This window comes from Pollachius pollachius (genome assembly GCF_949987615.1).
Source record: "Pollachius pollachius genome assembly, chromosome: 9".
Classification (NCBI taxonomy): Eukaryota; Metazoa; Chordata; class Actinopteri; order Gadiformes; family Gadidae; genus Pollachius; species Pollachius pollachius.
This window is the reverse complement of record NC_136942.1, coordinates 13984358-14010097: the sequence shown is the minus strand read 5'-3', so window position 1 is coordinate 14010097 and position 25740 is coordinate 13984358. Positions and strand designations below refer to the sequence as shown.

General features: G+C 48.4%; 1 protein-coding gene across 4 annotated transcripts in view; it reads left to right on the top strand.

The window, feature by feature from the left end:
• srgap1a (SLIT-ROBO Rho GTPase activating protein 1a) overlaps positions 1-25740 on the top strand; it is a 73775-nt gene that overhangs the window by 31501 nt on the left and 16534 nt on the right. For 3 of the 4 annotated variants that reach the window (XM_079743190.1, XM_079743189.1, XM_079743191.1), the window contains 13 exons: positions 867-1029; positions 6061-6123; positions 9580-9759; positions 10410-10538; positions 11987-12208; positions 13115-13216; positions 17306-17503; positions 18185-18269; positions 19391-19418; positions 20750-20843; positions 23260-23320; positions 24161-24238; positions 24377-24511. In XM_079743190.1, coding sequence (XP_079599316.1) covers positions 867-1029; positions 6061-6123; positions 9580-9759; positions 10410-10538; positions 11987-12208; positions 13115-13216; positions 17306-17503; positions 18185-18269; positions 19391-19418; positions 20750-20843; positions 23260-23320; positions 24161-24238; positions 24377-24511 — 1538 coding nt within the window. Of the gene's footprint in view, positions 1-866; positions 1030-6060; positions 6124-9579; positions 9760-10409; positions 10539-11986; positions 12209-13114; positions 13217-17305; positions 17504-18184; positions 18270-19390; positions 19419-20749; positions 20844-21978; positions 22013-23259; positions 23321-24160; positions 24239-24376; positions 24512-25740 lie in introns of all 4 variants that reach the window. The other variant, XM_079743192.1, reaches the window with a different exon arrangement.

Genomic DNA, 25740 nt, shown 5'->3' with positions numbered 1-25740 from the left:
ACAGTCTGTTGCTCTGTGTTGTCTTTTTTCTTTCTCTCGCCGCAGTGCTTTCTGCTTATCTCCTTTTTTTTTTAATATATATTTATTTTTGGTTTCATAACACAGTCTCTCTAAAGTTTGCTCCTGAGTTCCTCTGCTATGTACTTAAGGCTGGTGCTCTCAGCTGTTTGCAGGCAGCAAATCATCTCAGGCTTAGAACATTCCTAGAACCGTGCCCCAGAAACGTCACCCGTGCACTGTGTGTGAGCGGTGCACAAGTTGAATATCTGCTCAGAGTAATTCATCTGGACTGTGCTGTAGATCAAGATATTTTAAGGCATAGAGACCGGCAAAATATAGGCCATTTGACAACTAGGGAGTCTTCAGAGGCATAATACGTTTGTGATAGCCACTGATTCACTTTAAGTATTCTAATTGCTCGCCAGGTATGGACTGCTGAGATGATGGCTAGCTCTGGTCGTCACCTCTGTGCTAAGCCGACTTGGATATTGCCGTTTTAGAGCATGAGTGTCCATATTTAGTCCCTGTGCCGTTTGAAAAGCGGACAACCTAATATAGCATCGGCCCTGCTGCCCAAAGCCACCTCTACGTCACCTTGACCCATGGTGCTTTATCTCACTACCTCAACTCCTAGCGGGACTCCTGATGGGACGGCAAAAGGTATATTTTCCTAGTGACCTTAATTGTGGCAGGGGCGGCAGTAGCTCAGGGGGTAGAGCAGGTTGAATGAATGAATGGGTGAATGTCAGGCAATGTTGTAAAGCGCTTTGGATAAAAGCGCTTTATAAATGCAGTCCATTTACCATTTACCAATTGTGTAACAGAGGGAAATGGTTAAACTGACGGCCAAACTCGTCTTGTTTCAGGAAAGACCAGAACCTGCTCTCCCCAGTGAACTGCTGGTACCTGCTGCTGAACCAAGTGAGGAGGGAGAGCAAGGATCACGCCACGCTCAGCGACATCTACCTCAACAACGTCATCATGAGGTTCATGCAGGTCAGCGAGGACTCCACGCGCCTCCTCAAAAAGGTGAGACTGTTTGGCCCGCCTCTTGGTCTTTGCCACTGGGTATTTTAAAGGGATTACTTTGAAGAACATCCAAATACGTAAAATAGACCACGACCAATTTATAGCCTTATAGATATATCGGTATTGGATATATGCGCAGATATGAAGTGGTGGGTTAACCGAGCACATCTACGTAACCACTCCCAACACTAACAGTTTTACATCATGGTGTGAAGGTTAGTAGCTCCTCCCCATACTACAAGTAACTGGTTCCTTTAGCTGATGGTTCTAATGCGATGTCGCTGTGTCCCAAAGCATTGCTGGAGGGAGAGCAGCAAATCCCAAGGAATTGCCCTACCCCCAGGATACAACTTTATATATATATATATACGTACATGTGTGTGTATAAATATTTTAAATATCGGCCGATGTAACAATCTTGGTAAACAATTACTCCCTGCATCGGTCGGGCTCTAACATTAAACAACCATAACACTTCACAAAGGGATGTGTCCTCAACAGACCTGCTGCATATCTTCTCAGGACAATGAGTACTAGTATGTGAGTGGCCGGGCTTATCCACGTGAGAGTACACTAAGCGGTCACCTGCTTGGCTGCATAGCCAGGAGGGAAAATAGAGTCCACCCATTAAAACAGCATTAAGAAATAGAAGGAACTGTAAAAATTGGGCCTCAATTGTCTAGCGGTCCCCGCTTTTCTATTGCCCGGTCTTCCTTCCTAAGTCAAGTGGTTGCTCTAGAAAGGAGGGTATATTTAGAGTTGAGTTGTGACGCATTTCCTCCAAGTCATGTTGCAATCAGATGATGTGGAGGAGCTCACCGCATCTCTGATCACAGCTCCCACCAGTAATGCCTCCACCATACCATCTGAAAGGCTGTGCCCTCGTGACCCAAAGCCAAGACACCGCTGCCGGGTCCGCCACAAAGACGACAACTCCCAAACAGATTATGTGCTCCCACGCACCGCAGGCCCAAATTACAAAGCAACGGCTCCAGAGGATGGCTTCTGCATCCATTTAAGCGAGGCTATGTTTAACTCCTCATTCGTCCACAAGTTTTCCCTCTGTCTTTGTTTCATTTTTCATCTTACATTTTTTTTAATCTAATCTTTCTTCTGGTCCCCCTCCGTACTTTCGTATGTGAAAAAAATAAAAGGCTCATCCTTTTCTTTCATTCCATCTTAAAGACTTATTAACTCATGTCACTTCCAAAGTCTCGCATTTCACTGAACTGATTACCATCTCCTGATAGTTTGTGGTTCTGACTTTTGAGTATTCGGTGAAGAAATGGTCTCCATTACCCCTCACATCCCCACCCCTCCTTACCACACACACACACACACACACACACACACACACACACACACACACACACACACACACACACACACACACACACACACACACACACACACACACACACACACACACACACACACACACACACACACAGGAAGTCCTAGCAATCCTTGCCCTTTGATAGTGGTTGAAGGGTCCTAGTTGTACTAATGAGGCCAGATGTGAAACAGACAGCATCTTTACAGACGTCTTCTGTGACACCAACCCACCCTGTGTTGATGGTCATAATTATAGCCCTGCTTCTCCCTCTCTCGTATGTTTTCCTGCAGTATAGTATTTTCCCTCGTGTTCGCGTATAAATCCTGGTGCTCCACATTCCAGCCGCCCCAACTCCCGCCCATGTATCCATCTTTCCGCCCTTCCCAAGGCAGTGCTATCGTGCCATCTCTGTGACATCCTGCTGCAATCAGACAATGCCCCGAACTCTGCCCTTTTTAAAAGTTACAGCAACTGCCCCCCCCAACGCCCCATGTATCCAGGTGACATTTTGTAGACACACATATTAGCACGATGGGGGGTCCGGGTTCCCAGCGGCCCCCCCACTGAAACACCCCTTACCCTGTAATCACAGCACCGGCGAGCTCTTTGATCTGCACAAAGGCCGCTGTAACGAGAGAAAACAAGATGGTGTCTCCTAATGTTACGTGACTTAGCTCACTACTCGGTTGGGGGGGGGGGGCGCGCCACTCCGTAGTCATGCTTCCAGGGAAATCACACGAAGGAATGCTGTGTTGAACCCCCCCCCCCCCCCCCCTTCCCTTGTTTTTATTCTGACCTCAGCCTGTGTGGTTGGAACCATAGGCGTTGCGGTGGTGAATACAGAATCCCAGCCCAAAGTAGCGCTAATAGCCTACCTGCCGTCGCCTGCCTTCTCCCTCTCAGCCCTCGCATCGTTAAAGATGACACGTTCCTTTTCACGCTTGTTTTCTTCTTGCCAGAATCCAAAAAGTATCTTCTTTTTTTTATGGTCTGAGAGATCTTCTCACATGGATTTAGTTTGTATTATTTATAGGGGCCAGCTTTTTGTTTTATTTATGGCTTTCTGCAGCTACAGCGCCATGGTAGCTTTCCCGAGGCTTAACAGAGCCTTCACTTCCCCTGTCAGACGGAGCACCCGCTTCCTGGTGTTGTGCAGTTCCCGTTGGTCATGATGTCACAGGACGCCAGGGAGGATGCTGGCTAAAGCTAGAACGAAATGGCCCCCATCGGTCAGAGGACGAGCGGGACTTGTTGTCTGGACGATGGCTGGTATTGGGCTTGTCTTTCAAGAGCTCTCTGGCACGTGTTCAGGCAGAGGCACGTGTTTGTATGTTGTTATTGTTGTGTATCGGTCGGATTGTATGCACAAGGATCAGTCCACAAGGACCCCCCCCCCCCCCCGAATTTCCAGTCAAAGAAGAACCGTGCACTTTGTTCCACCCCGCTCCTCTTTGACTTGTCGTATCTGTTAAATGTGGTGAGATGACATGAGCTTCAAAGTGTCTGATCCCAAAAGATCCTCAATGTAATGATATGGTTTCAGGGGAAAAAACGCCCAAACTCGCATGCAAAACCAATACAAATACCAAGTGACATCTTAGGGAATTCTTCAAAATGACACCAAGCGGTGGTTGCACTGCCCAGCATTTAACCGTCAATACACCGCCTCAAGGGGGTTCCGTATGTGTCTTAGAATTGGATGAGCTATGAAAGGAGAGATGCTCTGAAGCAACCACTCCAGTGGACTTTCAGGGCCGTGTCAGTTTTTGTTTTAAGTGTTATCCGCCGAGATGTGTCTTCAATGAGGCACGTCTCCTCCCGTTCTCGGTTCCTCCCTCCTCATTTCTGTCTTCGTATTAGTTAAGCCGTGTCTCCTCGGTGTGTGGTCCGTAAGGGCGGATCCTCAGCGGGCCGGTGACCAGTTCCAAGTGTTCTCCCTGCGAGACGGAGGGGAAAGAGAGAGCTGACAGGCGGTACATCTGACAGTGGGTGGTGTGGGGGGGGGGGGGGGGGGGGGGGGGGCGTCCATATAGAGCTCCCCTCCAGAGCTGGGGGGGGGGCTTAAGTAAATGCCAAACATTAACTTTGTTGCAGCAGTTTCAGTGGAACGTCACACGGCCTCCACAGACCTCCTCTCCAAGTAGTATTCCTCCTCCGATCGGGAGGAGAAGGGATTGCGTATGAGACTAGATTTAAATTGTAGAGCGAAAGATGAAAGGGCTATGCTCGCTAGTAGCGTTGAGCTACGCTTGTTGATCTAAGCTTAAAGGCTTTTCTTGACCTGTGATTAGCCCCTTGATGCTCAGCGGCTAGCCGGCAGCACAGGTGTTGGCAGCAGGGTGCTAAGGATTGCCCAGGCTACCTGTTGTAACCTTGCTCTAATTCGGGAAACCTACCTTGCAGCCATTCACAGAGAACGTAATCCTCTTACCTCTGAATGCGCAAAGGCAGGGCCAACTCTCACCACCTGCCCTTCAGCCCAATTCAGTGATTCACGTCGAACAATTGCTTGGACGGTCGATTTTCCAACCTTGGTGCTTAGTCACATGTTCGGAATAGGATTCTTTGTCAGTGCAGACGGGTTTTGGGATGCAGTGTTCAGAGAGGACAACTCTTTGCAAACCCGGCGCTACTTTTATTATTGTATGAGGCCTCCACTGCTGCACTATGGTTGTTTGTTGTTGCTTTAGTTCACATATGTGAATCCACCTGGATCCGTCAGGTTTGTGACCTCAATAGTGGCGCTTCCTTGTGGCCCACACCCACAGGAAACCACAGCTGTGCAGGGCTTTACGGTCTTGCAAATGCTGCAACTCTCAACTCATAAAAGGCCTTCCCAGACAGAGCGGTGACCACTCAAAATGGATTGTGATTCTGGGCTATTGCATGCATATAATACAATTCTGACGAAGATACTTTGTATATTTAACCTCATCCCATCCATTGTTTTTTTCTTGAACTTGAATGCTTTTACTGGAAATCAGCCAATGACCTTATCTTGCAAACGTATGCACCAGCTGTCTCACTCAGAACAATGAGAAGACCACTTTGGTGAACACTAGAGCGCCTTTGAATTTGGTCTGTTCACAGCATACTGCTGAGAACATGAGTACACCATTCCAAGGATCAGATACAATGGACAATAATTACTTTACAGACAGCCTCTGAGTGCCGATGTTATATTTAATATCATCCAGGATGCACTGTCCACCGATCCAAAAATCCATTGGCCTTTCTCCTAACCTTGTGAACATGTGATATGCAGGTCAGCCTCAGAGAAATATAAGCACTGAACTGTGAAAATGTATATATATCAAGAAAAGTTCAACCTATCATACTGTGTGTTTCGTATTTCATACCACATCATAGGAGTCGTTTAACAAGCTGCCTATCTGATAGTATTACTAAGGTCAGCCTTATAGCACGGCTGACTGAATTAGCATATATCTGGGGTTCACTCACGTGGGGTTGGGCAGATAATGTGTTAAGCACATGCGGGCAATGAAACTTGAGCCCTGTGTGATAATTTCATTGAAAATACCTTTTATGGAACTGGACCACATTTCATATCGCACACAAGTGGTTGGGAACAATCTTTTCCAGTATTCCTGACTACATGACTACATAAAGTAATTGTTGTTCTCGTTGTGCTTGGCTAATGGGTTTTTCTTCCCTTCTTTGTGTTTATTTTACAGACTAAAGAAATCACCTTCCAACTACAGGAGGATTTAATGAAGGTCCTTAATGAGCTTTACACAGTAAGTAGTTGTGGCTTCCTCTATTTTATTTTACTTAATGTACTGCCCTTCCTGCTGATGCTGAAACCTCTATGAATGCTCTGGATCTTGCTCAAATGTTATGTTAAATGTTATGTTAAATGTTAAAATGTTTTGTTCGCCTTATCATTTGAAGCTTCTCTCAAGCCCTCCATACCAGAGTTTTTCTTGATAAACATGGTGATTACCTTCACACTGTCTATTAAAGACTTAACTGGGCTGACCAAAGCCTTATAGGGTAACCAGTTTATATGTTGGCTGTGTTTTAATTCAATGTCCCCTTTGGGCCCTATATCTAGATTTCCATGCAGCATGGAGTTATGTGTCTAGAAATGTATGTATCTATCTAACCATCCATATTATTATCCATTTGATCCCACTGGGTCCGTTTTCAGCATGCGTGCTGTGTTGAACTGGTTTATAGCCCCCTATAGCATTCAGAAGTAGTGGGAGTTGTTCAAAACTCAACAATTGGGCATGTCACATCAGTAGCATATTCAATTGGCATTAACAGTGTGAATGCTAGAAGTGCATCCATTAGTTTGTGCGTCTGGAAGCTGAGCTAGGTGTGGCGGAGGCACAATTAAACCCAACACATTTCCACGTGTTGACCTCTCCATGCATTGAGCTGGTCTCCACAGGGGATATTACAGCAATGATGGGTTTGACAGCTCACCATCACTTGCGGGAGGGAGTGAGTGTAATTTGCCCTTCCTAGAAAGTGTGTGTGTGTGTGTGTGTGTGTGTGTGTGTGTGTGTGTGTGTGTGTGTGTGTGTACAGTCTCAGTTCAGTTTACCTATATAGAGTCACACTAGCAGATGAAAACCCTCGGCCTTCCAGTCTAAAGTTCACCGGCTCCGAGCACGTGTCACTCCCTTAACCGCACCCCCACGCAGATTTGACCTTGTTTGGCCTCTGAAAACACACACACACACGCGTGCCTGGTGCGTGTGAGTCACCATTGCATCAGAAAAGCCACAGGTCCTATGTGGGTCACCCCCAGTTAAAATGCAGCCCTGATCCAGCTCTAAATGTGTCCTTCTAAAACGAGCAAAGCAAACACACGCCGGCCGTCTCCTGCAGACGAGCCGGGGCAGAGTGGACGACAGGCCCCAGGGTCATCCACCCAGAGCTCCACCCACTCGGGGTTTGGTAATGACCCCGGACTGAAGAACGGGACCTTCTCTGAAACAAGTTTGGTTTGATTTTTTCATCCACACAAAAAAAGAGCACTAACCCTAGCCCAACATGAGGGGGGAAATAAGGTTGATGGACGATGAGGTGGGTGGGGTTTGGGGTTTCGTGTAGACGAGTGTGGATTGAAAATAAACAAGAGTGAAGCTGGAATAACCAGGAGTTGGTTCATTCAAGGTTAAACCACCGGCAGACTGGCCTTGCCTGTTTGCGATTGTGTATTTTTGCAGCAGACAAGGTGACTGTACTTGTTCAATGTGTGTTACGTGGGACCGAACGCTGCAAAGCCTTCCCCTATAAGCGCTCAGGAAACAAACGTCAACCCTGCCTGAAACCATCTCACTGCAGCCATTATCTTTTGTTCAAAGTGTGATTTTCGGTGTGTCCTCATACCAAATTGATTTACAGAGCAACACAAGTCCCAGGTTAGGTTGAGCCGTCAGCGGGTGGGTTTTATTATTTTTTGTATTATTCGTCCGACACTTGATAAAATTGTTCAAAAAGTGACCGGTGCAGTGAGTAAGAAACATGGTGTCAATATGTTAAATAGAACAATTTTAGTTCATTAATATAGTGTTAACATATTTTCTAATTGATACTTTTAGAGAACTGTGCCGTTTTAAAACCAATAAACGAATCATTCTCCTATCCTTCCCTTTCCAACGGCCTTAGGTACACTGACTGCTCCAACTTTCTTTGCTTTTCCCATCTTCTCTGTAGGCTTCTCATGTTGTTTTTATTCTGCTGTGTAACTGCCGTTTGCCCGCTAGCCTACCACCACTGGAGCTTACAGATGCATCATCCTGTATTTTTAAAGCCTTGCAGAGTCCTCTTCGCAACAGTTCTGTGTCAAGCCGGGGTCTGTGTGTTCTCTGCCCGGATCGCTGTCCCCTGTTCACTTAATGATTCATCTCTTAACGCACCGGCTCTCCCCCGGTACCTGGCCGCCTTCCATTGGGTTTGTGGCGATAAGCTGGTTTTAGAAGGAGTTTTGAAGCATATTGCTCATTCAAAACTACATTGTTTGCATTGGAAGCTACCTTATATGCGGCGGCTGAGTCACATCGTAATGGTATCATCTACTTTGGGCTAATCACAGACTCTGCTCTCCCCCCACACACACATACACACACACGCGCGCACACACACGCACTTCCCAGACGTGTGTCTAATGATAATGAGTCAATCCTCAGGAAGTCTCCAGAAGCAGCTGATGCATTTCCCCGTAGGCTGCAGTTTCTGTGCCTACTAATGGCCACATTGGCACAGGGAAGCTGGTGTGATGCTGGGAAATCTACTTGAGTAACAAATAGAGAGTTGAGTGACTGTCCCACACATGCGTCTAATACTTATTGAAAGATGTATGCTTCGGAAAGGAGTATTGCCCACATCTCTCACTTAAAATATGTCAATAAATTGGACACCAATTAAAAATAATCTGCTCTTATTGGTCACCAGAGGAGGTGATTGTTTTGTAGTAAAAAGTTCCACCGAAGTCCCTTTTTTGGGGTCTATTTCTGGAGCCTGCATCTCAGTCTTCATCCCATGTGGAAAATTCAACCTCTGTCTCGGAACCCCCTCATTTTAAACCATCCTGCAGACCTACTGGCTCTCCGTGAATCAACTCGGCTTCCCAACAGAGAGAAATGAAAGCAACATGACAAATTTAGCGGCGGTGATTTGTGGCCGCTAGGGCCATGTGACGCCCCCCCCTCCCCCCGGCATTCAAATCAAATGGGAGTGAAAAAAAGCTGTCTTGGGTTGTGGTTGAGGGAGAGAGTGACGGCCGGTGGAGGCAGGGGTCAGACCACTTCACTAACGAGAAGGTGGGGCCCTTTGTTGTGGTTTTTAAAGGGGGAACCGCGACCTCCACATGGGTATGAATGATCAGAGTTCCTGGTATTCTGACCCCCCCCATCGGTTTCCTCGCACTGTAAAGGACCTGAGGTTACATCCTACGGTTTATTTTCATATGGATGAGAGAATATATACCAGTATCACTCTCCTTACCACTTCTTTACAGATCCACTAATTAGATTAGTGGATCTGTAAAGGGGGGGGGGGGGGGGGGGGGCTTATTTAGTAGACCGTATCAGATTACAACACTATTACCATAAATCATCAGAGAGGTTTTTAGGGGGCAAATCTCAGACCGAGACCCGTTCTGAATACCCTGTCTGCGATCACTCCCGAGCTTCTTCTGACAGGCACCTTTTGTAACGTGTCTGTGTAACCCTTCTCAGGTGATGAAGACCTACCACATGTACCACGCCGAGAGCATCAGCTCAGAGGGCAAGCTGAAGGAGGCGGAGAAGCAGGAGGAGAAGCAGATCGGCCGGGGCGACCCGGTGTTCAGCATCCGCATGGAGGACAAGCACCAGCGCCGCAGCTCCGTCAAGAAGATCGAGAAGATGAAGGAGAAGGTAGCCCGCCGCCGTCTCATCAACCTCTGTGTTACACGACACCCCAGCTAGACTCAGGCCTCGTCACTTTGACGTCAAACGTGGGACGCAGGAAGGAACTGCTTTAAACTGCAAACGAGGCATGAAAGTACGAGCGGTCGTTACTGTACTCTAAGGCTCCGTCGGGACGCAGGGATGGGAAACACATTGAGTGCAGTCACGGCCAACTGCTAGGAGGACAGTGGACTGTTTTTTGTTAGAGGTCTGTGACAGATGATTTAATGGAATGATATTGTGTTTTATTTTTTCTCACGATACTTCCTGGAATGCCGTGTGTGTGTGTGTGTGTGTGTGACTCAGTGAATAGTGACTAACCGCCATCTGCTTTTAGGGTTGGGAGGAAGTGTACAATATAAACCGATTCGGCCCGCTAAGGCAGCATCTCAATTTAACTCCAGCGTTTATTTTTTGCCCTTGTTCCATTCTTTACATTCAGTAATAGTGTTGATTGAGCTCATTTCCGATGATTATATTGTTTGAGCTCTCCAATGCAAGACGCAACGTAACCATGAAGGTGTAATCACTTGACATCAAGAATCACTGGCCGATTTAAGTCATTATTTCTCTCTCTCTGTACATGTTGTTAATTCTTTCCCTGCGTCTCTATTTAGCGCCAGGCCAAGTACTCAGAGAACAAGCTGAAGTCCATCAAATCCAGGAACGAGTACCTTCTTACACTCGAAGCCTCCAACTCCTCCGTGTTCAAATACTACATCCACGACTTGTCGGATCTAATCGACGTGAGTACACGCAACCCGAACTCGACTCGCCTCGATCTTGTCGCATTGCTCGAATCTGTGCTACTTCCCTGAGCCGCTGACTACAAAAAGGCTTTGGAAGCTGGCGTTGTGTATAACAACCTCCCTCCACCTCATTAGCAGTCTGTCAGCTAGATTAGCAGCCTCCCCAGTCTTCGTTTCCACATGTGAGGAGAGTGCGCGCACTTTGAAGGAGGCGTGCTAGGGATCTAGCGTACATAAACCAGGCCGCTTGCTGAAGACCCGGCACATTCTCACCACCACCACCACCCAGCTTCTGAATGTTTCTTTTCATCACCTCCCATGCACTTCTCGGGAGCTTTTTATTCCTCTCTCTCTCTCTTGTGCTAAAGGCATCTCCTCACGCCTATTGAGAGCATTTTTTATGGAAACCACGGTCGAGGAGGAATGTGTTGAGTTTAGCAGTGGATGCGAGCAGGGATCAAATACTCCAGACTTTAGGATAGATTTGTAAAGAAAAGGTGATCTTTTTTTCACTTAATCTTTCACATTGTGCCCTCATCAGATTTTTGTAGGCCGTGGTCTCTTAGGTTGTGCGGAAGAAAATAGCACTGAAATTGTGTTACATGTTCCTATATTGTGGGGCCTGTTCATAACCGTTCCTCTTATAACGGGTCTGCTGTGTTTTGAATGGATTCCTGGGGTTTGCATTCCATGTGAGGGTTAGGGAGAAGGAGAGATTCCACCTGCGTTCAAGGTCTTCTTGTGTTTGGAAGTTGGGTTACAGTGGAAGTGATTGGGTTCTTTTTATGTTTGTTGTGTGGACTTGCAGGCACGGCGTACACAGTGGTTTCTTATTGAATGTTGGCCTCAATGGTACAAAAGATGTTTGTGTGTGTGTGTGTGGTTTTATGGAGCGCGTGCTCTGTGCAGTTGTTTTATCACCATTGCATTTGTGCATGTTTTTGTGTGTGTGTGTGTGTGTGTGTGTGTGTTGTTTGTATGAGGGGACTCTGGAGAAGGCCCTAGTTATTAGAAAGGAACTAGAGGTAATATTTGGTTATGTAAGACGGAACACTGTACTACTATTACAGTAGAAGAACACAGTAGGTATCCCTACAGGAAGGTCATTCATTTGAACAATAAAGTCGAAACCCTAATCAATATTGGTAAATCACGGAAATTTCCAATAAGTGAATAATCCAATAAATACAAGTACATGGCTCCCTATCAGACAGCCCGCTGCATCAATTCTAGTTCTCAGATTGTATATATTAAATGCACTGTATATTTTCAGAATACTATCAGTATATATTTGGAGTTTTTATTCCTTTCAATTCGTTTTTTGGGTTTTCCTTTAATTTTCCATCCTGTGGTTTGCTCTCCCCACATTTCCTGTCTGGGACCAATAAACGCTTCTGGTAATCACCACTGTTACTCATCCACGCCTCGCCCCCTCCCCCGCTCAGGGCTGCGACCTAGGCTTCCACGCCAGCCTGAACCGCGCCCTCAGGACCTACCTGTCGGCCGAGTACAACCTGGAGACGTCCCGCCACGAAGGCCTGGACATCATCGAGAACGCCGTGGACAGCCTGGACCCCCGCAGCGACCGCCAGCGCTTCATGGAGATGTTCCCCTCCGCCTTCTGCCCCCCGCCCAAGTTCGAGTTCCAGCCTCACATGGGAGACGAGGTATGAGGGGAGCTCAGCTTCAACCGTGTGTCAGAGTTAATCCTCAGCCTGGGAACCACATGGGTCTGTGTTTTTATTTTCTCTGGCATGTTTGTCTGGCCCCGCTCCTGTTCAGACAGATTCCCATCAGCGCTGGCCCCCGGGTCAGGGCCAATTGCAACCGCTTATCTAATATGGGGCCGCTTTGGTAGGACGTTTGCACATCTGAGCACCCTATGGGAGCACCCAATGGGAGTTTTTCATAAACTACCAAGATATTTTTTAGGTTGCCTTTTGAATTTTGGCAGAGGACAACATATGTAAACTAGCCTCTTAGGCTAACTCTGGCTCACTGACAGTTTGACTGTTGATTAGAGAATAAACGAAGAAATAAATAAAAATAGATGGCCGCCACTGATGTGTCACACGTTCCAATGCTCTTTTTTTGGTCCGCTCCTGTTGACAACGTACTATAGAAGTCTAAATGAAATGAGAGGTTCCGGCCTGATGTGCGTTTTTGAATTGGTCTGCCGTTGTTGGTGAAGTTAATTTTTGTAGTCGAAAAGCGATCGGTTCAATGCTGACTGTTACAACGCTCCACATGCAAAACATTCGCACAAAAGTTTTGAACTTTATGAGACGGTATAAATACGGAGGTTCATGGCTTCATCTGCTGCTGGATTGGTTTTAACAGCGAACCCCTACCCCCGTATCGCTCCAGTCCAACAGCTCAACATGCCATTAAGTCTTTTTCCCTCCCCCGCCAGCTCTGTCAACACTGATGTCATGTAATTGAAGTCATCGCTATTACTCATCACTCTCCCTGCATGTCGATTCAGGTCAGCCCGTTAAAGGTCTGATTCGCTGGTCTGACCTACGGTGACCACATCCAGACCTGTGTCCTTGCGTTTTATCTCTCCTCTGCAGGTGTGTCAGATCTCTTCACAGCCGCCCATCAACGGAGAGCTGATCCTCCGCTTCCAGCAGCTCCAGTCGCGCCTGGCCACCCTCAAGATCGAGAACGAAGAGGTGGGGTGATGCCGTCGCATGTCCTCCGAATGTCTGCATGTTTTAAGGAGGTACGGGCTGTCTTTGAGGAACAGACAACCGGAAGCTTCCCCAGGCTACAGAACCACACGGCTCTCCGCTCACTTGTCGTAAGCGTGCAGCTAGCGACGGCTAATTGCAATCAGCAAGGCCTCCCAGGGTGTACAATCCACAATGTCTGAAGTTTTTTTCTAATATGGATGTACCACTGCTCTGTTCTTGTGACACAACACTCAGTAGTCCTGGACCCATCTGTGTAGGTTACATTTCTCAAGGTTGGTTTTTCACCAATGCATCAGTGGAGGAGGGCAGTGGGGAGGTTGCGTTTGGACGCCACAGTTTTGCCTCCCATCGGGAACACTTCTGGGTCGCACCTTGCCCTGCTTCCAACGTGTGCTTGTCCGCAGTGCATCTCTCTCTCCTCTCTCACTCTGGTCTCTATTTCTCATGCTTGATTGAGCTGCACATGTTGCTGTTTTCTAAGTATTGCCACGTACATGGCTTCGAATACCAAGTAAACGTTAAATACACCTCTATTAACAGCCTACTGTCTTCCAATGAACGTCTGGAGGGTAGTTTTACATATGACATAGCATGGGGTGTATATGAACATGCCTGTATTACAGGGCAGATACTAGGTACTGTGCTCTGGCTGTGGCTGTCACATCCAGTACTCTAGTGTTGACGTTCGAGATACAAGTGTGTAGAGTGTACTCCCTGTACAGTGCCTTCCTGTCCGCCTTGCCTCATTCCTTTGTTTGTTGTGCTCTGGTGCCTTGCGTTTTAGTGCGTTGTTTGGTATTGTATTGTGTTGGGTAGTATATCTTTGGCCCAGATGGTGTCTTCACAGTTACTGCAGACTGCACTGGGCCCCGGCAAATAAAAAACAAGTGTGCGGGGGTGTGGGTGTTGGTGTCCGCGGGTGATGGTTGGTGGGTGTGTGTTTGTTTCATTGTTTATGAGCTTTTTGGTTTGTGTGTGCGTGTGTGATTCAGTCTGTGAGCACGCTTGTCTGTTTTTCTGTGTCTGTGTCTCAATGTGCGTGTCTGCGTTATCGTCTGTTGGTGTGTCTGCACGTGCGTGGGTGTGTGTGCAGTGTGGCCGTGTGGGCGTGCAGGCAGGGCGGTAGGAAGGCGTGCCGGGCTGCTCAGTGTCCTTGTCCGCCTGCCTGTGTGGAGCGGATGTCCTGGAGGGGTCAGAGAGGGAGAGCACTGCTGCTCTGTACCAGCAGCACCAGATGGCTCCCCCTTCCTGGGCCCCGCACACGTACACATCCGCGGAGATAAAGGGGGGGGGGGGGGGGTTTCAAAGGGGCTGGGACGAGGTCCTACGAGCACAAGATCACAATCACGAGCGAACAACGACATTGCTGCAGGAGAATGAATGCCGCATTCAGGAGCGGGCAGGGGACATGGGTCTCTTGTGGGGCACATGTTTGAGTTGGTTTGGTTGGGGTGGGGGGCACTGGAACTCATTCTCCCCTGGGACAAACCCGGTCATGATCACTAAGTACACACTTTTTGTGTTCTTGGTTTATATTTTATGGAGAGAGGGAGTCAACATCTATAGATGGATCATTTCAATAATATTCTAGTTGATGTTTGTCTTCAAATATCCCCAACACAAGCCAGTCGTTTCTCTGAGCAATAGCTGTCAGGAGATGTAACAAGTGAACTTTATGGATGTACTCCAGACTTTCTGCAATAAACGTGATGCAACCAAAGTCAAGCTCCCATCTAGAAAGTGTGTTTTGCCACAGATAAAGTGTGTGTGTGTGTGTGTGTGTGTGGTTGAATATCACTGCGGGGTCTGTTGAATATAAATGGCCAGTTTTTATCATTTCTTATTCGTGCTGAGCCCATCCCCTACATTTTCCTAACAAAATAAATAAGAGTGTTGGATCCATGGCGGGGGGCGGGGGCGGCCGGCTGGGCAGAGCCACACAGTCTGTCTCTTTAAGGAAAGCTCCTGGTTGTCATTAGTCCCCACCGTGAACACTGTTGCCTACTGTCGTCTGCTCAATAATGGATAGGAGAGCAACAGCTTTGTAGCTGGGAGCCCCACTCGGGCTGGCACGGGTCCTCACTCTGTCTCTCCGTACCACAGCAGCTGGCCCCAGTGGGCTGTACTGAACCACCCCCCCCCCCATTTTACTATGAGCGTGTACGTCATCTACATGTAGTCTGATCCGAACCAGAGAGGGGACGGGTTAGTGTTCTAGTAAAGGGGTCTGACTCCCATCTTAAAGGTCACGAGTTCAATCCCCATTGTCTGCATCCAAATCTGTAGGCACACTCTGGTGATGCAACGCTGGGGTAAATATTGTATCTTTGCCCTTGGTGAAGCTCCATAAAGACGCTGCTCTGTGTGCAACTTTTGTCTGAGAGTGTTCCGTGCTGCTCAGAGTTGAAAGGCAAACATCCTCCTGGGTTTTTGTCCTCTCCTTCTTTCACCACAGGTAATCACCACTTGAATACCAACTGTCACTCGGTGACAGGAAGGCAATCATATCCTTTTATGATGTGCGCCGCGGCCCTCTTTAACTGTCATTCGCTGTGTCTTAACTTGTAGCGTGTGTCTTTGTCTCAAGACCGCGGGGGGGGGGGAGGTTCCCCCTACCGCTTTTGGTGTTCAGGTGTCTTGAGCGGGATGAGTCATGGGGTCAGCCAGATGAACAAACACAGCCTAATCCAGTCTTGTCTCAATGCGCGCAGCTGTTAACATGAACCAAAACAAAAGATTATCTCTCTGGCTTTTGTCCTTCATGTGGTCATTGCTGACTCGCTAATGACAAAGAAGAATGCGCCGTCGTTGACTGACACGCTCTCTAACTTACAAACCAATCTTTAGACATAAGATGACTCTAGGAACAAGGTAGGTTAAGCATGGATGGTAAATGTTGTTCCTAGCTGGGGCCTAGTATTGAAAGTGAGCACCTCTTAAAATGTAGATCATACTTAAAATGTAGATCATACTTAAAATGTAGATCATAGTTATCCTATCTACAAACCAACCAACTCACAGTGCAAAGTACACAAATTGTTGTTTGTTTAGAAATTAGGATAATGCAGGGACGTTACCTCCACTGTTTCCGAAGAATCAACAACAAGCCCCTCTTATTGTGGTTAGTACAAGGTACTATGTGAAAGCCGACAAGGATATCCATTACTTCTCTTCTCCCCTGGTTATCCCTCCCAAGCCATCTTCCCTCATATTGAGAAACACATTAGTTTGTTCGCCCTGCTCGTCTGAGACTACTTCTGTAAAAAAAGCCTTTTTGTCTAGCCTTATTATAAGTTGCACAATGCCCCGGCGTGCAGCTTTGGCCCGCACGGTTTCCTCCAAGTAGCGCCGGGGCACGCTTGGCCAGGCCTTGACGTTTCTTTGGTTTTTCTCTGACAGGAGAGTGTGGATGCATGCTAAAAGGCCCGGGGCTGACGCCACCCACTCTGTCCGTGTTCTCTAGTCCCATGTAGAGTTCCGCGGGGGAAAGCCATGTCCTTCTTTAGACTGCTGCATTTTTTTTACCTTTTTAGAGCGCTGGATGCAAGAGTGTAGAGGAGAGGCCTTCATGTTTTAGAGTGCCCTGTGATGGACACTTTAACGACAGGGCTCCCACCCCGGGCTAAGGCTGTGGTATGCTGCGTAACGCTACAGTTCTCTGTCGGGGCTGCAGATGAGGCTGCAGATGTTAAGCCTGGGTACCTTATACAGACATTCATATATATTGTAATTCGATAACGTTTTTATGTTATCAAAATCTGAGTCATTGTTTTTTTACAGAAATGGTGTATACATCATTATTCACTTTTTCAAATGTGTTTGAGGTCTGACCAATGATATCTGATAAGCTAATCCTGAAAGGTTGCAATTAATGTATACAAAGTAATTGAGTTACAACTCTACAATTGCGTCATATGCGTTTTCTTTTATATGCAGTAGGCACTGCAGGCCTTTGAATTTAATCCAATAATACGCTTAATCATGCATGCATCAACACAATCACCACGATTGCTATCGTCTGAACGCCACGGCCCTTGACCCCCCTCGTGTCCCCCCTGGGGTCCTCAGATCAAGAAGACGTCGGAGGCCACCCTGACCACCATCCAGGACCTGGTGACCATCGAGGACTACGACGTGTCCGAGTGCTTCCACCACAGCCGCTCCACCGAGTCGGTCAGGTCGGCGGTGTCGGAGACCTACCTCAGCAAGCCCAGCATCGCCAAGCGGCGGGCCAACCAGCAGGAGACGGAGCAGTTCTACTTCATGGTGGGTGGGAGGTGGTTGACGCGTGGCGCCAGGCGCTCCAGAGAACTGTCCAGGAGCTGATATCTAGAGTCAATCGTGTTTGCGTGTAGGCTCATCAGAGATGATGCATTTGTGAGAGCCCTCCAAATCGTTTTTTTTTTAATGTTTTATTGAATGTATCCGGTTCTTTATATCCCGTTTGGTTAATATCTGTATGTGAAGAAGATACAGGAGCAGTTTTTTTTTGCGCATCTCAGTGAAGAGCGAAAAGAGAGTTCAATTTGAAAACGGGCAAACGTGTGGTCGGGATGTAATGTAATGTATTTCACGTGACCATTAAGTAAGAAGGAAGGTCAATGGGTCGGCGTGCTTGTGGTAGCAAATGGAGGTCAACCAAGGCTGAACATCATCAAATCAATTATGTAGTGCTTTATTTATAAATCACTGAATAACACAGAACAAACAGCATGCCGAAGCTAAGCTCCCCCCAAAATACCTGTGTTTTTCAGGGGCCAAAAATGTGTCCTCTCCGATGATGGAAATTGTCTGGTTGAAAAGAAGAAAAATGAAAAAGGAGGCTTTGATGGGACTCTTGGCAATTCCCTCCCTCGCCGCCGGATGCCTTGTCGCAGATTGCTTTCTTAAAGGCTCGGTCGTCAGACAGCCTCAGCCACTGGTGTAATTACTCTCAACTCTCCACAGAAATTCCGGGAGTTTCTGGAGGGCAGTAATCTCATCTCCAAGCTGCAGGCCAAACATGACCTGCTAAAGAGAACGATTGGAGAAGGTACAGTCACCGTCGCATGCACTTTGCTTCCACAGATACATCTCCTTACCCCCCTCCTCTCTGTTGTAACCTTCCCTTTTATACCCCCCCCCCCCCCTAAAATGTACCTCCTTATCTCTTTTTCTCCTTCGATTTCACTTGACGTTTTCTTGTAAGATTCTTAAATCACAGCCCTGATCATTTCGCTTTTGGGAGAAAGTTGCGGCGGTTTAGTGATTAACATATTCTATGCCTCGGAACAAAGCTCGCGTCTGGTGTGATGAAGGAAAACTCTGAGGAAATAATTATTCAGACGGCGGCTCTCGAAGGGACCGGTCCCAGAAAAAGAAAAGAGGATGCAATCAGATTTTACGAGAAAGCGAGCCAGAGCTGAAGGGGAACGGCGGCGGCGTATTATCCGTCGTACTGATCGATTGCCACCAACTTAATGGACTCCCTGGCATTAGCAGGACCAGCGCTTGTGGCGCCCTCCCCCCCCCCTCCTTGTTCCCCCATCGGCGGGACGGCCTCCAGGGTCGTCAAGGCGGGGGCTAATCCACCGAGTCGACGCCCAGCACCTGTCACATGCGGTCATCGCCACGGTTACGGGACGGGCCCGTAGCCACAGTCTCCACGGTCTCGCAGAGTCCGGGGCCAACAACGTCAAGAGGATACACCCTCCTCGGTTATAGGCTTGGCAACGGGGGCTGGGATGACGCGTTCAGACAGACGGGTCATATCCTGTAGGCCTCACATCTTTGGCACTAGGCCCTGGTCCTAACTTGCGTCGTCCCAACGGTGACTTCCCCTGATCACAATGCGTGCGTGCGTGCCGAGGCCACCCAACTGGGTCAGTGTTGACGGTTGTAAACACACGGCGTGATTCATAATTAACCGTTGCGTTGGTCAGCGTATGAGAGGGCCCGGCTTCATAGTAGTGTGTCTGTGCGCTTGGCTAGCGGCTCACCCAAGAGGACGTGGACAGATGTGGACAGATGGCAGGGCGTGCACTGCTTCCTCAAGTGCGTGCACACCGTGCACCGCGGTGGTCCTCGGGGAGGGGTCCTGGTCTGGGTCCCGGTCCTGCCTTCGAAAGCAAAGCTTGAGCCTCCTCTAACACTGTCCTCTCCTCCTCTCTACAGGTCACAGGGCTGACTACATGACCACAAGGTAAACACGCACATGCGGCACACACAACCCATGCACACGCGGGCGCACATGTGCACATGCACCCATACAGACACACACACACGCACCCGCGCACAGAGGCACACTCATGGAGGCACACGCTGGCTTGTGCCCGCCGGACTAGTTCAGGCACACTGACTAGTGACTAGTTCAGGCACACTGACTAGTGACTAGTTCAGGCACACTGACTAGTGACTAGTTCAGGTACACTGACTAGTGACTAGTTCAGGCACACTGACTAGTTCAGGCACACATAAACACACACGCACTAGTTCATGCACAAACACAAATTCACGCCAAACGCTTACCCAAGCACAGGCCCACGCACAGACAACAATCATGTTTGCATCAAGACCTATTCACATATGTTCTCTGTGTTTGTTCGTGTGGAATAACATTTGGATTGAGCCATGTGAGCTCAGCGATACTAGGCGTCATCATCATCACATCCATTTCTCGTTCACCATTAAAGCAGGGGGCAGTAGCCTCCTTATTGTCCAGTGCTCCCACGTGTTCTCATCATACAGCCCGGCTCTAGCCTTCATGGTGTGCTGTATCTCACAGTCGTCACGGTAGTGCTCAGAGCACAGACGTCAGGGTGGCAGCACCCCACAAAGTTTTATGTGACTTTCAGGTGATCTCCTAAAACTCCCAATGAATAACAATAGCTGGAGCAAGGTGTTCCAGCAAGGTGTTAATGGGGCGTGGGTTGGTGAGAGTGAAGAACAATTGTGTTAACGAAAGCAGCCCACACCCTTTTCAAATAGGAGTCGTCTGGAACAGCGGGCTTCTTTATACGGACTTCCTCAATAGAAAACCAATATGCTTCATCCAGCGCTCCGGCCTTGACCCGCCATTCAAATCCTTACAATGACATGCCATTAAAATAGTTATCCCTGTATCAATCTACAGTATATATTGATTCATATTTCAATGAAGATGCTCTGTATATACAATTCCTTTTACTCACTCACACACACACACACACACACACACACACACACACACACACACACACACACACACACACACACACACACAGACAGACACCAACTTTGATAGGTGAAATTTAGCCCGGATAATCTAAAAGCATACTTAACTATTCGCCTCCAGTAATCTGCTTAATCAGGGCTCAAAGTCTGCGCTGTTGAGCACACAGGGTGCCTTATCGCCTAACGACTACCGCTCCGTCTCCACCACAGGGCCTGGCGTATTGAAAATCCTGCCGCATACTCTGTGCATTTATTAAAGGCTTGATCAATGTTCATCATGTCCAAGCCTCCCAATAACAGCCGCTTTAACCCACGCTCCAGGCCACACAAACACCCGACCGGCAGCCGGCGGCCCAGACCCCACTCTGTGTTTAACGTTAGGTTGTTTAACGGCAACATGGAGTCCTTCATCAAGGTACCGAGCCCCCGTCCCGATCGCATCACTCTACCCCCTCTCTACCCAACCGGCCAATCGTCCGTCTCGTCTCATTCCCCCTTTGGGTTCCCCCCCCTGAAGCATCTCGGCGTCGGGATAGGCCCGCGCCCAGATGGTTTATTCTGGGAGGGGGGGGAACCCCCTCACCTGTGGGTCCGGGTGTCTGGCTGTCTTCCCGCCTTGGGATCGTCTTGTTTAGGTCGGAAAGGGAAAGACGCTGACACAGCGCATCCGGGAATGGCTGCCCCCGGCATGCCAGCGCAGAAGGGCAATGAGGACGGGGGAGGAAGGGAGGGAGAGGAAGGGAGGGATGAGATGGCTGGAGGGAACAGTTTGTCGACTGCAGCCGACCCCTGCTGACAAGGCATCACTGAGCTGCTTTGCACTGCTGAGGAGATTGGGCTCATCCCTCTCTCTCTCCCTCCTCTCTCTCCCACTCATCCTCCTCCCTTTTCCGCCTCTCGATCTGTCTCTCTTCCTCCCCGATCCGTCTCTTCATTCTCCACCGCCCTCTCTCTTCCTCCTCTATCCTTCTCTACTCCTGCTTTCCATCCCTCTCTGTCTCTTCTCTATCAATTTATCTTCCTCCTCTCGATCCCTCTCTCCTCTATCTCTTTCCTCTATTTTCCTCCTCTATCCATTTCTCTTTCTCCTGGCTCCTATCTTTCCTCCTGTGCTCAGAGAGAGAGGTAGAGAGAGAGCAGTAGCAGGTGAAGTCAGCCAGGAGAAGGCATTCTGTACACAGTGTGTACGCTGGGCCAAGTAGCTACGAGTTAACCAAGCTCCTCCCTTCACCCTCCTCCCCGACCCCCTTGCCCGGCTTTGCCGTCTGGGACCGCTGTCAGCTCAAGCTCAAGCCGTCCTGCCTCGTTGCCACCATGGTTCTGGGAGGGCGGGGGGGGGGGTGGTGTGGATAATCTGGGCACCGAGGGGGCCTGAGGTTTTTCGCCCTTTTTTCTTTGGTGTGCTTTGGTGGCTCTAGCTTACAATGCTAACGTTGGTGATGCTTGTTTTTCTCTTCCTCTCACTTCTTCTCCTCTCCCTGTGACTCCATTGTTCTCTCCTCCGTTCTCCTTCTCCTCCTTCTCCTTCCGCTGCCCCCCTCGACCCCCAGCCGCGGACGACGGAACTCCCACGGCCGGCACCAGGTAGACGTCGGGCGCAGAGTGAGGGAGGGGGGGCGGGGGGGTGTACGGTGCTGCTTGTTCCACCGCGTCCCGTGTTGACCCCCCTTTTTGCAATGCCCGCCCGCGTCCCTCTGAAACCCCACCCGCCCCGCTCCGTCACTCACCGCATGTGTAGCAGTGCGCCTGTGACCCCTGACCCCGGAGACCCTCTGTGTGACATCACTCGGACAGACTGACCGGCCTCGGAAAGAAATGATACGCCCGTGACTCACAGGAAAGTGTGTGTGTGTGTGTGTGTGTGTGTGTGTGTGTGTGTGTGTCTGTCTCGCACTCGGAATAGCGTACGAGTCGCCCCTATGTGATCATCGTTGAGCTCAACCTCCCTTCTTCTTTTCTTCAGACTCTGTTTTGAATGACTCACGACATCTAAATGTGTTGTGCAGCCGCCCACCCCCCCCCCGCGGCGATAATATCCGACATGTTCTATGACGTGTCCACCCCCCCTCCCCTTGTTCCACCGCAGCCCTTTGCTTCCTGCCGCAGCAACCGCCCCCTGGTATCGACATGGTGGCTGTAATCAAATCTGCTGTATCATGAGAAGCGTGTGCCAAGCACGCTCTCCCCCTCCCCCCACCCCCCTGCCTCCAGCACTGAGCCACAGCTGGTGCCAAGAGGCCTTCCCCTCACGTCAGGTCGTCCGCCCCCCCCCCCCCCATCTGGAACACTGCGAGGATGGAATGTGTTTTCCAAAGTGACAGCACTTCTCTTTTGATACTATTTTTTTCATCTGGATTCTCAAGTTTTTTTTTTGGTTTTGTTTTTTTTACTTGCGTCACGTCTCCTCACTCGTCGAGGCTCGCAAAGAGGGGCCCGTGATTGTTGGCAGGGTGCTTCGCCGCACACGGTGTATCGTAGCATAGCGTAGTATTTTTGGACGCACTCAAGCTTCCATGTGTAGCTGGAGATGTTGCAAGATTGACTCATTGGGTTTGTGTCAATTTGATGAGCTGCTAACTAAAAGAAAAACCATTAAATCCATGCGAGAACCACTGGGGGTGAAAAAGTCTGTCTGAGTGATGTCTGCACATAGTAACTCTCCAGTCTTCTTCTCTTTCTCCGTCGCCCTGGGACCCACAACACCTGCATGTTGGTGTCAGTATGTTTCAGTGGGGGGGATGAGCTGATTATTTTGTGCATGAAACCAAAACTTGTACTCTTTTGAGTGTTTGTAACCTGTGCTCGTATTTGTTTTCCTCCCATCCACAAAGGATTCTGGACAAGCTATCCCGCGTGTGGTTGAGAGTTGTATTCGTTTTATAAATTTGTACGGTAAGTTAAAAAACGTGCTTCGGTCAATCAAATGAATTGATTTTGCTGTTGAAGACAGAACCCAACCTACAAACGAACAGTAACCCTGCTAACTATTAGTCTTTGAAAAGCTGTCCAATCCAAGTTCAAGAGTGACACACACACTTTTCTCATGCTGTATTTATTTGGGTGTGCACATTGGTGTCTCGTCAAGGAAATGAGTTCCATTTCAGTCACAGCTACGGTGAAAAGCTATCATGTTTATCATTCTGAGGCCCTGTGCCTTCCCAATAGCTACACAGACAAAGAGACACAGACCGACAGGCTTGCTGGGTCACGGGTACTGGGGTGGATGTTTATGGAGCCTTACTGGTAGTCCTGACATGTGTAACGCATGACAGCCTGGCTGTTTTGGTTCTAGTGGCTGAGGAATATAAGCAAGGCAGCCATCTTTGCGTATGGACAGAGAGAGGCTCAGAGTAGAATATGTACAGCAGACTTAATTATGTCCATTCCTGACCTTTCACCTGTACTCCTATTAAACTGTAATCCCTGGCCGTACGAAGGTTGGATAAAACTTGAATTGCAGCATCTCGACTCTCATTAGTTATCTTTTAATTAGGAACGGGACAAGAAGTCCCTTATTTCTGACTAAAGCAAGGTTTTTCTTGTCCTCTGATCCTCTGAATTGAACTCCTAGAAATATGTTTAGTTTAAGTTGATGCATTTTAAATTATAGACGTCCAAAAGTTTCAAGGTTCCTATCATGACAAATCAAAATGGTTGACGGCCTTGTCCAAGTCACTATGCAGACGTTGTGGAAGTGACTTATGTGTTTCTGCCATTTCTGTCTCTCTGCAGGCCTTCAACATCAAGGGATATTCAGAGTGTCTGGGTCCCAGCTCGAAGTCAATGACATCAAGAACTCTTTTGAAAGAGGTATATCCCTCTGAAAGAGTTTTGATTATTTCATATATATTACATTATATATTTTATCACATTCTTGCTTATTATCCGTAATTATCTTGCATTATTAGTTCATCCAAATGACCCCCCTCTCTGTGTCTTGTTTCCTAGGCAACGACCCGCTGACTGATGAGGAGAACAACCATGACATCAACTCTGTGGCGGGCGTTCTCAAACTGTACTTCAGGGGTCTGGAGAACCCCCTCTTCCCCAAGGAGAGGTTCAACGACCTCCTGTCCTGCATCCGTAAGCACCCCAAGCTGTTTCCCTTTCTGGCTCATGTTCTTTCGTTCTTCATAAGAAAAGTGACACTATTAGTGACACACTTTGATGGCAGGACACTATTCTCTGCGCTGCAGTGTCTTTGTTGAGAAGGTGAACGTTTCAGTGGAAGATTCCTTCCTTTTCCATCCATGGAGGTTTCATGATTCTTCTGGTTCTTCTACCGAACCACTGGCTTGTTGTTTTAAAGATTTAGATCTTGATTTCCATCCAATTCATCCAGCCCATCACCTCTTCTGTGGGGTATGCAGTGTATAAATAGGTTGAAATGTAGTCAGGGGTCAATCATTAGTTTAAGCTATAGGTCACCTCGTGAACATTGTGTTCATCCGCCCTACGGTTTTCCAATCGGAAGAATGTGCGAAGACGTATCCTTGTTTACCACCTCAGTCATTTTTGAATGCTGCACTTTGTAGTGTTCAGCTTAGCGTTTAAGAGGGGTATTGTCCATTGTCCATCTCACACAAAGCTGAGATGACAGTCTGCTTTAAACGGCGCATCGCTGGGGCTGAGCGTTTACGTCGACTCATACATCTCCCATTGAAGCACTGCTCAGTACAGTACATTGTTCGCTGACTGGAAGGCTGCCCCCCGTCTCTCGTGCGCGACGGCAGCTCTGTGTGGGGCTTTGTCCGGTTGCGTAAGACGCTGTTCGGGCTATGAAGGCGCACCGAACAAGTCGGTGCCTTTCCTCTTGGACTTTAGGAGTCATAGAGTCACGTGGGCCGTGTATGTGTGTTTGTGTGTGTGATGTGACCTTATTCTGTCTGTGTGTGTGTGTGTGTGTGTTGTGTGTGTGCGTGGGCGTCTACCTTTTTATATTCTTAGGATACGAGGATTCCCTCTTCCGACTCCTCCAGTGAGGGATTCATACTGAATGCCCAGAATCTCCACCCTCCATTAAAAATGCATCACTAATACAATTTTGAAAACTCTTTGAGACAAGCTATAGTGCATCCCACTTCTCAATGCACACCCCGCAAATGGGTCAAACACATCCAGCCTTATATGCGATTATATCACTTCCCTATTATTTTGCTGACTTTATGTCTTGCCCCACCGCAGAAGCGGTCAGGACATGTCTTTCCTGGCTTTGCTTTAAACACGGTCCGTGTGTGTGTGTGTGTGTGTGTGCGTGTGCATATGTGCGTGTTCCCCGAGCCCACAAATATTGGGCCACATGCGTGTGGCAG